At 60.6% G+C, this 13,843-nt stretch overlaps 1 protein-coding gene across 1 annotated transcript; it reads left to right on the top strand.

Moving 5' to 3' along the window:
- On the top strand, positions 1–10,658 carry CDHR2 (cadherin related family member 2). Its single transcript, XM_069028852.1, has 33 exons — positions 1–71; positions 776–841; positions 1,291–1,349; positions 1,714–1,779; positions 1,862–2,001; positions 2,219–2,272; positions 2,484–2,573; positions 3,154–3,243; positions 3,551–3,673; positions 3,750–3,893; positions 4,036–4,111; positions 4,308–4,414; positions 4,494–4,724; positions 4,812–4,967; positions 5,176–5,343; positions 5,613–5,674; positions 5,768–6,008; positions 6,108–6,344; positions 6,623–6,692; positions 6,781–7,395; positions 7,646–7,717; positions 7,993–8,042; positions 8,157–8,308; positions 8,511–8,613; positions 8,693–8,781; positions 8,971–9,045; positions 9,160–9,237; positions 9,317–9,377; positions 9,485–9,609; positions 9,770–9,883; positions 9,994–10,071; positions 10,175–10,235; positions 10,448–10,658. Exons 1-33 carry the CDS (start codon positions 16–18, stop codon positions 10,565–10,567), a joined length of 4,029 nt encoding a protein of 1,342 aa, XP_068884953.1. The 5' UTR covers positions 1–15; the 3' UTR covers positions 10,568–10,658.
- The last annotated feature ends 3,185 nt before the right edge of the window (positions 10,659–13,843 follow it).

The following is a 13,843-nucleotide window of genomic DNA, read 5'->3' as shown; positions in this document are numbered from 1 at the left end:
GGGGTGTCTGTGAGGATGCCCTGGAGCAGCCTTTGCAGGAGCTGGGGTGACCCTGGAGCAGCTCTGGAGAGGTTCACTAAGGGGTGGTCACAGTCTGTCCCCTGTAGCCCCTTCTCTGGTGTAGGGAGAGATGGGAACCTCAGAGCAGGCTGAGTGTCTGGGGAGACTCCAGAGTTTCTCCAGTATCCAGGCCCTGTGGGTTCCCCAGGGAACAGGGCCACGGATGCAGGGGTCCAACAGGCTGGCCATGCCCCCCCCCCCCCCACCACTTCCCAGCTCTTTTCTGCCTGAGCAGAGCTGGACAATCCAGCCTTGTCCCCAGCAGGTCTGAAGTAGGTCAGGGAGGCTGGACCAAGCCCCTGGGGAGGGGAGTGAGTGGCAGGGGGTGCAGAGGGCCCCAGGCACCTGCCCCAGTAGCCACACCACAAGGTTAGTGCCCACCCCCTGTCCTGATGGGACCCCAGTGTCCCCAGCCCAGGGTATGCAGGTCAATTCCCTAACCCGTCTTTGGTCTCCTGGGGTGGTTCAGGATCCCTCTGCATCCCTGCAGGCTCCACACCCCTTCTGGGAGCCAGAGTCCCATGGGAGCAGGTTAGGGTGGCTGAATCCTGAGGGACAGCACCCAGTATGGAGACCTGGGGACCTGGTTTTGGGAAGCAAGCCAAAAGCTCATCTGGGTGGGAGCTGTGGGATGAGCACAATGAATAAGGAAGACAGGAGAGGGATTTCTCAGCCCTTAATTGCAGTTAATGATTGATGAACGTGTTTACTGCAGGAGGCAAAGGTCTGGCAGTGTCAAGATGCGAGTGCAGAGGCAGCATCCCCAGGGACACAGCCACAGGTAAGGGATGTCGGCCCCTATCCCGGCCCCCACGGGCACCTTGCTCCCTGCGGGGGGAGGTGAGGGTGTCTGTCAGCTGTGGAGCTGCCCCCAGGCCCTGGCACAAGGAGGGAGACACTGTGGTCGTGCCATGGATTGGACTCCAAGCACTGCTTGGGGAGGCCCTGTTGGGCACAAGCAATGGAGCCTCCAGCCATGCCCAGGACAGGCTGCTGGGGTCCCCCAAGCACACCCACAGTCTCCTCTACCTGGAGGTCAACCCCGTCCTCCCCTCAGGGAGCCCATGCCCCCGTGTGCAGTGTGGAGCCTGGCGTTTGCTCATCAGCCCAGCTCAGCAGAGGGGACTGTCCCCACCAGCACCTCTCCTGCCCCAGTGGCTGCTTCCCAGGAGGGGTTTGGGGGGCAACCCTCAGTCTCTCAGGTGCTTGTTCCCTGGTGTGTGCCCGCAGGCATCCTGGCAGGATGGCATGGCGCTCGTTGGTGCTGCTCCCCTTCCTCCTGGCAGCAGGTAAGGACTCTTCTTGGCATCTGGTGTGGGTGGGCAGGAGGTGTTGGAGCTGCTTTCGACCCCCACCACTCTTTCTCAATTCCCTGGGGGAAGCTGTGACACCAAAACAGCTGCCTACCCCACTGGAGAGCCAGGGCAGGGCCGGGCTGGGCTGTGGGGAGAGCATGGGGGCTGCAGCTGGAAGAGAAGTGCGGTCTGGAGGTGTGGGATGAGCGCAAGGATGTGAGGGCTGGGGGCTTCCCCTGCCTCCCATGGAGACCCAAACCACATCTGGGAGCTGGGGCTGGAGTGGAGGAGGTGCTGCCAGATGTGGGTCTGGGGTCTGCCGGGCTCAGTGATGGTGCTCAGCTCCTCTTCCCTGCAGTTTCAGGCAACACAGTCCCTATCTTCAACACGACCATCTTCTATGTGCCTGAGGACCTGGAGCTGGGTGAGTCTCGAGAAGGGCCTGGGGTGTCAGAGGAGTGATTGGGGGGTTCTTGGGCAGGGCCTGACACTGCCTGTTCCCCCAGACCAGTTTGCTTTCCAGCTGGAGGCTTATGACCTAGACAATGACCCTCTCACCTACCAAATCGGAGGGACAGATGCCTTCTACTTCTCTGTTGACTCCAAATCGGGCAACGTGACACTGAGGAGCTCCCTGGACCGCGAGGTGTGGGCAGAGGATGGGGCAGATTTCTCTGCCTGAGTGGGAGTCTGGGGCTATGGGAATGGAGGGCAGAGCCTGTGGGTCACTCCCTGGCCCCAAAACCCAGCTCCTGGAGGGAGAGTTGTCTGGGAGGAGCATCCTACACAGAGGTTGGGGCTCAGCCATCCAAGGATTGAGCTCCACCTTGGCCCTGACCAAGTCCTGCCTTGTGTCCCCTCAGCTCCAGGCCAGGCTCACCATCACTGCCAGAGTGTCTGATGGTGTAAATAATGAGGTGAGTGCTGGGGCAAGGGCTGGGTGGCTGAGGTGGGAAGGGAGCAGGGTCCCAGCCAGGGCCGTAGACAAAGCTCAGTGGGAAGGCAGTTGGAAGTGGGTGGGTGATGCTGGCTGGCTGGCCAGGGTGGGCATGGGGTGCCAGAACTGCACCCAGCTCTGCTGGCCACCATCTCACACACCCATCCTGTGCCTTCTCTGACACCTGGTAGGTCTCCCAAAAGATGATCATCATCGTGGAGGACCGTAATGACAACGCCCCGGTCTTCCAGTTCCTGCCGTATAACGCCTTCATCCCCGAGGTACCTTCCTGGGACCTCCCAGCCCCCATGGGCAGTAGGGCAAGGGTGCCAGGTGGCTCCTGTGGCGTGGGTGTGCCAGCAGGGGGACAACAACGGGCTGGGAACTGTATGACCCCACACCTGGGTGTGTAGTGACACTGTGTCTGGGCGTGGGGTCACCGAGGGTGCAGCCAGCACCTGGGAGCACTCCGTGCCAGGACAATTCCCGATGGGAGCCTCTGCGTCACCCTGAGGCGCTGGAATATGGCTGGGACTCTGCCCTTGCAATGAGTTTCTGTTCAGGGTGTGCCCCAAGCTGCGTCTCAGCCCAGGACAGGGTGACACTGGATCAAGATGTAGATGGGGTGTGGAGCTGAGTCCTACCCCCATCCAGCAACTCCAGGGCTGGCATGCAGCCCCTGCTCCCAGGGAGCCTCAGGGAGGGTAGCGAGGGGGTTCAGGCTCTGCCTGGCCTGAGCAAGGGCAGCAGCTCGTCCCTGTGTGTCCCATGGCACTGGGCAGCAGGGCCAGAGCACCCCAGAGCAGGGCTGGCAGGGTCCGAGCCCAGCATGACCCCCTGCTCTGCCACCACCCTGCCCAGAACACGAGCCTGCACAGCATCATCTACACCGTGTTTGCCAACGACAGCGACACCGGGAACGCCTCCAAAGTCAGCTACAGCATCGAGGAGGTGAGCACAGAGCATTGTGGAGTGGGCCATACCATACCCAAACCCCACCCCTGGGCCACCCCTGTGGGGCTGAGGTGCTGGGGGACATGGCCAGGGCAGCCCCATGTCTCTGGGGGAGCAGGGACGTTTTGGGTCAGGACCCACTGGGCAATGGGTGCAAGGTGCTGAACAGTTGCAGGCCGGGGATGAGCCGGGTTGTAAGGGGTCCCCATGAGCCAAGCCTGGCAGAAGGATGGGGATTGAGCCCCCATCTCTGCTGGGACACCTCTGCTCCCTGCCTTGACACAGGCTGATGTCCTCTGCTCAGGTAATCCCAGACAACACAAAGAATCACCAGCTCTTCTACATCCTGCCCAATGGGAGTGTGGTTCTCAATGGCTCACTGGACTATGCCACGAACACATTCTACCAGATCAAGATCCTCGCCAAGGTGGGGACCAGCCGGGCTGTGGGTGCAGGGCTGCCAGGTAAGGGGCTGTGGGACTGACAGGTGCTTTGCTCCTCAGGACAGCGGGGGATTGCTGCACAACAATTGGATCGTCCAGCAGAGCTTTAACTACCTGTCCCTGACCATTGAAGACGTGCCCAACCTGGACCCACGGTTCCTCAATGAGCCCTACTCGGGCTCTGTGCCTGAGAACTGTGACCTGGTCAGGAGCCTGCCTGCCCCAGTGTTATGTCCCTGCCCCTGGCCCTCCCTGGGGGCTCTGACGCCCTGAAGCGTCTGGGCCACCAGGCCTGTGGGCAGTTGGAGATGTCATAGGTCCTGCTCTGATGGCCATGTCCCCACAGGGCACCACTGTGCTGACTGTCACCGCCATGGACCGAGACACAGGGGTGAATGATGAAATCTTGTACAGCATCACCAGTGAGTGATGGGGCAGAATGGGACAGGCAGGGGATGGCACGGTGGAATGAGCAGGAGGGGTGCTCAGGCAGCAAGGGGGACCCTGGAAACTGGTCCTGGGCACCCAGGCTCTGCCAGCCTGACCTACTGGAAGAGAGAGGGCCAGGCCTGCCTTTCCCAGTGGCTGCCACTGGTTCCTGCTGTCCCCTTGTCCTAGATGCCAGTGTTCCTTTTGTTATCAATGTCACAACGGGCACCATCACTGTGAGTGAGTCCCTGGACCGTGAGCAGCTGCCAAGTGAGGAAGTACTGCTGGAAGTCACGGTGAGTAGGAGGTAGCAAGGGGAACCCCATCCTCTTCCTCTCCCTGGTCTCCTCCAACCTGCTCTCTCCTCCTGCCCAGGCACGTGAGAAGAACCTGGATATCTACGGCAAGGAGGCCCAGACCAGCACCCTGGTGACAGTCTTGGTGACTGATGTCAATGACAACAAGCCCCAGTTCTACAACTGCTCCCTGTCCAGCTGCAACTTCTCTGCCAGCGCCCAGGACAACTTCACGGGCAACATCATAGAGCACTCCTCCTTCAGACTGCCTGTGTCCAACCTCAACATCATTGCCCACGACCCAGATAAGGTAGGAGCCCGTCCACAGGGCTGAGCTGTGGTGCAGGTGTCTGTCCTGGCTGCACCACTCACCCTCACTCTTGTCTCTCCCTGGCAGGGCATCAACAGCAGTTTTGAGCTGAGCCTGCAGGGTCCAAATGCCGCCGCCTTCTCTGTGTTCCCCACAACGATTGTGGGCTCAGGGGAAGTCCAGATCCTGGTGCAAAACTCATCCTTAGTGGACTACGAGATAAGCCATGTCATGGTGGTGCAGGTGGGACTTGTAGGGCTGGCCTGCTGTGGTGGGGCAGTTCCTGCTCCCTGCATGCATTGGGGCACAGCCCTTCTATTTTTGGGAGCCAACGCAGAACAGGGCTCTGCCCTGGCAGCTTGTGTGGTGCAGGGGAGCTGGGCTAGAGTGTGACAGGTCTCTCTAATGTTTGGGGAGCCATGTGAGACACAGTTCCTTCTCAATCCTGCAGATCATGGCTAATGACACGGGGAACCCCACAGACTGCTGCTCCACGGCCACCGTGACCATCGACCTCATCGACACCAATGACCACAACCCTGAGTTCCCCCAGAGCACCTACAACCTGACTGTGATGGAGAACAGCCCTGATGGCACCATCATCTCCCCAAACATCACGGTCAGGCACTGAGCAGGGAGTGGGCACAGCTTACCTCCCCAAGCAGGGCACTGGGCACACCTGGCACTTCTAGTACAGCTTGTGCTGAGGACACTGATCTCTTCATGTACACAGGAAGGAGTCAGGGCCAGTGGGTACTCAAGGGTGGGACCCCTTTCCTATCAGGGCCACATTTTTTGGGGTGCTCATTGCCAGCAGCCACTGTCCCAGACTCATCACTGCTTTGAGGGCTGAAACAGATTCACAAGATGCTTCCTTCTGTCTGTTAGGCCTATGATCCAGACAGCGGTATCCTGGGCCAGATCACCTACCAGCTGCTGCCAGAGAGCATGTACGTAAGGGCAGAGCCAGCCACAACCAGGGCATCATCCTGGAGAGGGGGCTCCAGGCCTGAGCCCCAGTGATGGCTCTGTGTATGCCACAGCCATAAAATCTTCACTGTGAACGCCACAACCGGGGCACTGCTGGTGCACAACGGGAGCTTGCTGGACCGGGAGACTCGCTCCATCTACTACGCCAACCTCCAGGCCAAGGATGGGGGCAACCTGGTGGGCACTGCAGTGCTGGAGATCACTGTGCTGGATGCCAATGACATGGCACCTGTCATCATTGGCTCCTACTTCATCTCGGTGGAAGAGGGGCAGAACGTTAGCACACAGATCCAGGTGGGTACCAACAGAGGTGGACAGGTTGAGGGATTGTCAGAGAGCAGGGACTGTCCCCAAAGTGCCCGACAGCCCCATTTCAAATGCTGACCTTTTCAGGCCATTGACAACGACGAGCCTGGCAGCCTCAACAGCAAATTGGGCTTCGAGATCTTGCCAGGACTGTTCAGCAACAACTTTACCATCGATGCAGACACAGGTGAGATGCACAGCAAGGAGCCGCTGGACCGCGAGGCCTTGGAAGATGAGCGTGGACAGATGGTGGTGGCAGTGATGGTGTATGACCACGGCAAGCCACAGCTGAGCACCACGGTGAACGTCACCATCACCGTGGGGGTGAGCCCTGGGCACAAGCAGGGACAAGCTGGGGCAGGCTGGGGCTTGGAACTGGGATGGATGGGCAGGGCGGGGATGTGGAATCCCTGGCTGTGGCAGAGGTGCTGTGTCTCCAGGCTTTCTGTGGGGGCAGAGTGAATAGTTGATGCAGGGAGGCAGGAGAGGGCTTGTGTAGCTCCTGCCTGTGGGCAGGCAGGTGCCCACACTCCTGTCCCCAGCCGGCTGTGGGGAATCCTGTTTCCTGAAAGGGCTGCAGCCATGGGCTTTGTCTCCTGCAGGACCTGAACGACAACATTCCCGTGTTCCTCAACCAGTCCTATGAGTACTCAGTCTTTGAAGACTCTCCAGGTAGAAGCTGCATGGCCAGTCTTGTGGGACCAGCAGTGGCCCTGAGTCAGTGCCCACTGCCCACTTGCGTGTCTGTCTCCACCTGCAGGGTCCTTCGTGGGCGACGTGAAGGCCACAGATGCCGACCGGACAGAGATCAATTCCCGCATTTCATTCCAACTTGAAAGGGGCACTGGCTCCAGCAACTTCTTGATCCGCTCATCCCGCCTGGGGCCGGGGAACTACAGCGGGCAGCTGTCTGTAGACCCTGACATGTCCCTGGACTATGACACCCTGCAGCAGAAATTCTTCAACTTGACAGTGCTGGCGGAGAACACGGCCGCAGACAACGCAGGGGACAAGGCCAACGTCACAGTGATGGTCCACATCCTAGATATCAATGACGAGTCCCCCACCATCCTGGCAGACTCACTGCAGGACGTGTCAGTGGCTGAGAACGGGACGCAGCAGGGTCTGATCCACACGCTGAACGCCTTCGACCCCGACACCAACCACTCGCTGGTCTTCGAGGAGCTGGCGGTCACCTGCTTCAAGGGGGACAGCAGTGCTGAGGACGTGTGCTGGGACTGGTTCGTGCTGGCACCCAACGGCACGGTGCTGGTGAACAGCTCAGACATCGACTACGAGGTGTGTGACAGGGTTCTGCTCACGCTGCGGGCTGAAGACCTGTACACTGAGAGGGGAAACCGCTACAGCCAGAACGGTATGGCCCCCACTGCCCGCTCCTTCCACCACCACTGGGCACAGCAGGTGCCGGGACCTGCCTCTCCCACCTCCCACGAGAAGCTGTGGGCAGCAGGGCGGGAGCTGGGTGGTTTGGCTATGGAGGGAAGGTGTCCCCAGCTCTTTTGATCTGAGCCTGCTGGGAGGACAGGGCTCCTACAGGAAGCAGAGGATGGTGCTGCAGGGCTGGTCTGTTGGTGATCAGAGCTCTGCTTTCGGGACCTTTGCAGAAACCCTGAGGATCATCATTACTGATGTGAATGACAACACGCCGGTCTTCGAGGCCATCTCAGAGATTTTTGGTGAGCAGCTGGGGTTGGCACATCACGTGGGCTCCTCGCTGCATCCACACATGCCCTGCCACACTCACCAGCAGTGAGGATCTTCCCTGAGCCCAGGGCAGGGCTGTGAGCAGTGGGGGGGCCAGGCTGGGGTTACTCAGTGCTTTCCATGAGGGCTGTGGGGCCAAGGGCAGCAGTGGGGGCTTAGAACCCTGGGACTGTGTAGGCATGGGGTCTGCAGCAAGTCTGGCTGCTCACCAGCATGACTGCACCATCCGTCTGTCTGTTCCTGGCAGTGGTTGTCCCCGAAATCTCTCCTGAGAACCTGCAAGTGGCTACTGTGAAGGTGAGGAGCTGCCTGCCTGTATCTGTCAGTCCATGGAGCCTTGTCCACCTGTCCCCACCATGGGCAGGCAGGGGCCATTCCCACCCGTGCTCCCACCACGCTCTGTCCCTGCAGGCCACAGATGCTGACTCAGGGCCGGGGGGAACCATCACCTTCTCCATCATCAGTGTGGTGCTTGTGGAGGACAACGGGGCCAGTCGGCCCTTTGAGAACCTTTTCAAGGTGTCGACAACGCTCAACAAGGACACCTACATCGGGAGTATCCAGTGAGGCCATGGGTCTGGGCCAGGGTGGGGGATGCAACTCAGCTCCTGCCTGCTGCAGGGCCAGGGTGGGCTGGAAAGGGGACAAAGCCTTTCTGGAGTTCTGTCTGGACGTGGAAGTAGGGTGGAGCTTGAGGGATGGCAGTGCCATCCTGGGGACATCCTGTGCAGCTCAGTGGGATCGCTGATGTCCCTGTCCTCACAGGGTGGCCAGCAACCTTGATGAATCACTGAAGGGGCAGTACAAGGTGACAGTGGAGGCTTACGACGGCCAGGAACCGGTGCACAGAGCACAGACTGTGCTGGATGTGAGTGTCACCCCCATCCCGCATCCCAGGCCGCCACACACCCGGCCCAGCCCCGCTCACCCCTGCTCCCCACACGCAGATCTTCACAGTGGATCAGAGCTACCGCGTTCGGCTCCAGTTCATGACAACGGTGGAAGAAGTCCAGAGTAACTCCGAAAGTATTAAATTGTAAGGGGTGCTGGGCCGGGGCTAGGTGTGCACAGCTGGACCCACCAGCTGTGTCTCTCAGCTTCACGGACTGTGAACGTAGTGGGCCAGGCAGGTCCCCACCAGAGCAGGGGGTCCATCTGCTTCCTGTGCCCATGAGCAGAACACCAGGATGTCCAGCCCATCTTCCCCCATCTCTCTTGTTCCTAGGGCCCTGACCACCGTGACCAAGGCAGCAGTCTACGTGGTGGCCATCCGACGCATTGAGGACACCGCTTACACCCAGTGAGTGGTGGTGAGGAAGGGGACATGGTGGTGGCATGAAGGGTGTCACCCTGGGGCAGGGCACCATGCCCTGCACCCCAGCACCACACTCCCCCCATCTCTCTGACTCTGCAGGGTGGTTGCCAAGTCAGTGATGGAGGCCTACTTCGTGTACAGCAATGGCACTGCCCTGGACGTCAATGACGTGAGCAGGTGAGTGCTGGGGCTGTGCATGGGCACTGCCATGTGCTGGAAGCACCCCAGCTGCTCACACCTCCTCTTTCCTTGGCAGACTCATACTGTCTGACGCGCTGGGCTTGGCTGAGCTGGTGAAACTGGGCCTGGCTGTCATTGTGAGTGGGGGAAGGCAAGGGGCACAGGGAGAGGGCAACAACCCCATTGGGGCTGGCTGGGGGCTTCCACTGGCTGGAACTGTGCCCTCACCCCTGCTCTGTGCCAGGGCCCTGGGGAGGTGACAAAGCCCACCAAGGAGACGGAGCTGATTGGCATCATCGCAGGATTGGCAGCATTCCTGCTTATCTTCATACTTGTCATGACCCTGGTTTTGGTACTCACCACCAGGAGGTACAGCACTGCCTACATCCCCTCCTACCACCCCCCACCGCCCCCATCCTCACCAGCACCCCCAGACCCGTCCCCATCCTCCAACCCACTCCTGCCCACCCCATCCCACAGCCCAGCTCCCCCCTGCCCCTATCACCCACCCCATCCCTGGACTTCACAGCTACAAGAGGAAGCTGAGTGCGATGAAGGCTCTGAAGGTGGCCACGACATTCAACCCTGCCACAGCACAGCAGGGAGCTGGCATCCCCGGGACCAACCAGTACAACGCCGAGGGGTGAGTGGGGGGCTCCTTGCAGCAGGTGGGGAGAGACCAGGCATGTCCACACATCCAGGGGCTGCAGTGCCCCAAGGGGCAGTACTTACCTGCCACCCATCCCTGACCAGGGCCAACCCCATGCTGAACCGCCCGCTTGATCCCTCCCACGACCTGGGCTTCCACGAGGACTCCCTCTCTGTGACCAGGTGAGCTCTGTGGGGAGGTCCCAAAGGCCACAGGCTGTCACCCTGTGCCTCACTTCTCCAGTGCCTGGGTCCTCTTCTACCTCTCACCCTTCACTCTCCACAGCATGAATTCCCTGGATGAAAATACAGTAAATGCACCAGCGGATGACAACTTTGAGGTCGAGGTAAGTGTGCAAAGAGCTGCCAGTGCTTGGCAGCTCTGAGTCCTGACAGAGCACCCTGCATCCTGTTCTCTCTTCTGTAGTCCCTAGGGCCTCACAGACCCCTTGTGTCCTTTACTCTGCACCCCTCAACAGCCCTCAGCTCCTGGGAAGGACGGGTGTCCCTGCCCTACATCTCCATCCCCATCCCTTCTGACCACACTCTCCTCCTGCAGCAGGTCAAAATACGGCCAACAGACTCCACTGACAAGGAGGTGCTGGTGGCAGCCCTGAACCTGAAGGAGCCCACCAAAACAGCATACCTCAACACCACCTTCACCACCACGGACTTGTGAGCAGGCTCACGCGGCGCAGCGGGGCCAGAGCGGGACTCGGGCAGCTGCTTTGGTGGTGATATGTTCAGTGTCTGGCAATAAAACTGTTCCACAGGGGTCACAGTGTCCTGTGGCCATCAGCCCATCTGCCTGGGGGACTCAGTCAGCTTGGTGTCATCTCTCCCAGCATGAAGTGCTGGTTTTGGGCCAGCTGGTGCTGAAGGGGAGGTGTCACTGTGGGGCTCAGCCTGGCTTCTTGTCCCCAGGACCCTCTCCACCCCGGGCAAGGGAGGTGCAGGCAGCCCCATGCAGAGGTTTGTGCAAGGTTTTATTACCCAACATCCACATTGACAGATTGGTCCTCCCGCCCCTTCCTCCCCCCGCCCCCCGCCCCAAAAGAAATGAAGAGGAAAAACAGAAGAAAATTGGTGATGAAGCTGCAGCGCTGGTGTGCCACAGCTTGGCAGTGCAGGGCTGGAGGTGAGCACAGCCTGGGGCAAGGTGGCCCTGGATGCCCCAGGGCTCCTGGTCTTCCTGGCACAGGCGTGGCACCACTCCCACAGCCCAAGGCACTGAGCAGAGCCAGGTCCTGGCGTGCCATGGCACAGAGTGGGCAATTGCCATGGCCCTGGCTGCCAGCTGGCACTTAAGCAAGCCCTTTGCAGCCCCACAGGGACAAAACCAGCCCAGGATGTACAGTGTGGGTTTAGGTGGGCAAGACTTTACCCTTAACGAGGGAAAATGGCTGCAGTGGTGACTCTGGCACCTCGAGCCCTCCTGCACTTCTGCCCAGAGGGGATGGTGCAGCTCCCCAAGCACCCCTTGTTTGCAGCCTCCTGCCCATCAGGTGCCGAACACAGGCCTGGGCCCCCCTTGCTGTGGCACTGTGGGGCTGGTCCTCTGTATGGGGCCAGGCTGGGGGGCCAAGATCCATGTCTTGACACGACATTAAGGTGCTGCCAGCCATAGGGATGTTGGCCAACCACAGGGACGTTCACTCCCCGTGCAGACTGACCCTTCACTCCCAACGCTCTTCAGCCTAGCAGAGCACAGGCAATGTAGGAACAGTGTTTGAAAAGATGGTCTCAGCCTCACAGGCCACCACAGAGGAGGTGGCTCCAGGCAGGACGCTCATGGCTGAAAGTGTCTCTTAAAAAGCTCCAAAAATGCAAACACAGTTCAATAAAAGCTCCCCTTCCCCCCACCCTGTAAAACCCCAGCTGTAAAAAGTGGCAGCGTTTTGCAGTCGTCGCGTCCCCAGCTGCCGTCGGAGAAGAGCGGCCAGCGGGGCCAGTGGGACACGTGCCCGTGTCCCCAGCACACGGGGCCTTTCCATCACCACTGGGGCAGCTGGACTGGCCTGGAAGCAGGGCACGCTTCATGCCCACCACCAGCCATGGAGAGGATGTGCTGCTTCCAGGCAGGTCGAGCTGGGGGCCATGGGGACAGACTCCCCAAGCACCTCCAGTCATGGTGACAGGGATGAGCAGCTCTCCATCGCACACGTGGTTGTCCCCTGTCTCTCCCATTTGAGATCTGTCCTGGTGCCCTGTGTGGCCACATCCTCCCACCTCCAGGGCACCCACAACACGGCAGTGGGGCAGAGAGGACAGGGATGTTGGGGAACTGGTGCCTGCTGTGGGCAGCCGTGGGGACCCACGCATGCACAGCCACGGGCTTGTTGGAGTGTGGCCAAGCCCAGGGCAGCTAAAGCAATGGCAGGGCACCAGTGTCTCTTCAGCGTGGGAAGTGATGCTGCTGCTTGGGGTGCCAGAGCTCAGGGCAGCCAGCAGCACCCACCCTGAGCCATCTTCAGACCTGTGCCACGGGCAGGAGACACACAGGAGCAGCTGCCTCCATCTGGAAGGAGCCACGTGCTTCCTCATGCTGAAAAAAGCCACCAAGCACAGAGACAGGCCACCAGTCTCACGTCCCAGGGCACCTCCATGGGGCTACACTCATGGGAGAACCCCAGGCTGACAGGGAGGACCCCAGAAAAGGAGATACCTTGTCCCAGTGTGCAGTGCTCCATCACCACCGCAGCCCTGCACACTGGCACCGGGTGTCTCAGGACGCCGGGGCAGGGACCCATCCCCACCTCGTCTGAGAAGCCCCGAGGCACCCCCGCCCTGCCAGCATGGGCAGCGACTCACTCCATGGCAGGGCCGGCGCGGGAGCAGCACCGGGGCCGCCGGACGTTCTGCAGCAAAGCACGGAAGACACTGGGCTGCCTCTTGGCCTCGCCTTTGCGGGGCCCTCCCTTGACGGAGCCGGTGCGGGTGCTCTGCGGGGTCACCACCACCTGCCGCCCGTGTTCCTCAATCTGCTTCTCCAGGTGCTTTTGGATGGCCATTCCCAGGACCTCCACCTCCATGGAGGCCCCATACACCTCCCACGTCATCCCCTTCTCATCCCAGCTCACCTCCCGGATGGGCTCCGGAGGCTCCTCTTCCACCACCTCCGGCACCGTCCCCTTCACCTGCACCTCAGGATATGAGGTCTGTGGGGACTTGGCTACTGGTGTCATCGGCCCAGTGGCCACTGAGCGGGTCTCCACGGGCATGGACACCTGCATCTCCGCATCCTTCTTGGAGGGCTCCAGGCGTGGGGCTGCAGAGGCCGTCTCTCTCTTGGGGAAAGTGAAGGCAGTAGCCCCACATGGGGGGCTCATGGGGCTTAAGGCCACCGACACCAGGGACACGCGGCTGTCCACTTGCGTCCCCATGTCTTGTGTCCCAGCGTCCTGGGGTGGGGTCACTTCAAAGGAGTAGGATTCACAAAGCTGCTTGGCTGTTTGGGGCTGCTGGCTGCTCCCAGCTCCCACATCCCGGGCTGAGCTCCCCTCGGCTTTGCCTTGGCCCAGAGCAGTGGAGCTCGGACCTGCCTCACTTTGACCCCCAATCCCCACAGTGCTGGTGCTGGGGGGGTCTGCTGTGCCTCCCTGGGGGTTCTTGGGAGCCTCACTGCTCTTTGTCTGGGGAGCAGCACCCAGGGATGTCCCTTTGTTGTCCTGGGGCTGCTCCTGGCTTGGAAGCACAGCTGTCCCGGTGCCTGCAGTGGGCTCCACAAATGCCACATGTTTGGCAAGACCCGGCGTGCTCCCCATGTCCTTGCTGGTTGCCTGGAGGCAGGGATCAGGCACGGGGGAAGTGGGGGCTGTGTCCTCCTTCTGGGTGTTGGGGACCCCCATCCCTGTGGGACCACAGGCAGGGGCAGCCCCACTTGGTCCCCCGCAGCTCCCTGTTGCTACTGACACACTCTGCTCTGCGCTGGTGTCCTGGAGAAGTGTGCCAGCAG

This window comes from Aphelocoma coerulescens, chromosome 13 (assembly GCF_041296385.1).
Source record: "Aphelocoma coerulescens isolate FSJ_1873_10779 chromosome 13, UR_Acoe_1.0, whole genome shotgun sequence".
Lineage (NCBI taxonomy): Eukaryota > Metazoa > Chordata > Aves > Passeriformes > Corvidae > Aphelocoma > Aphelocoma coerulescens.
This window is presented reverse-complemented; position numbering and strand designations above follow the sequence as displayed.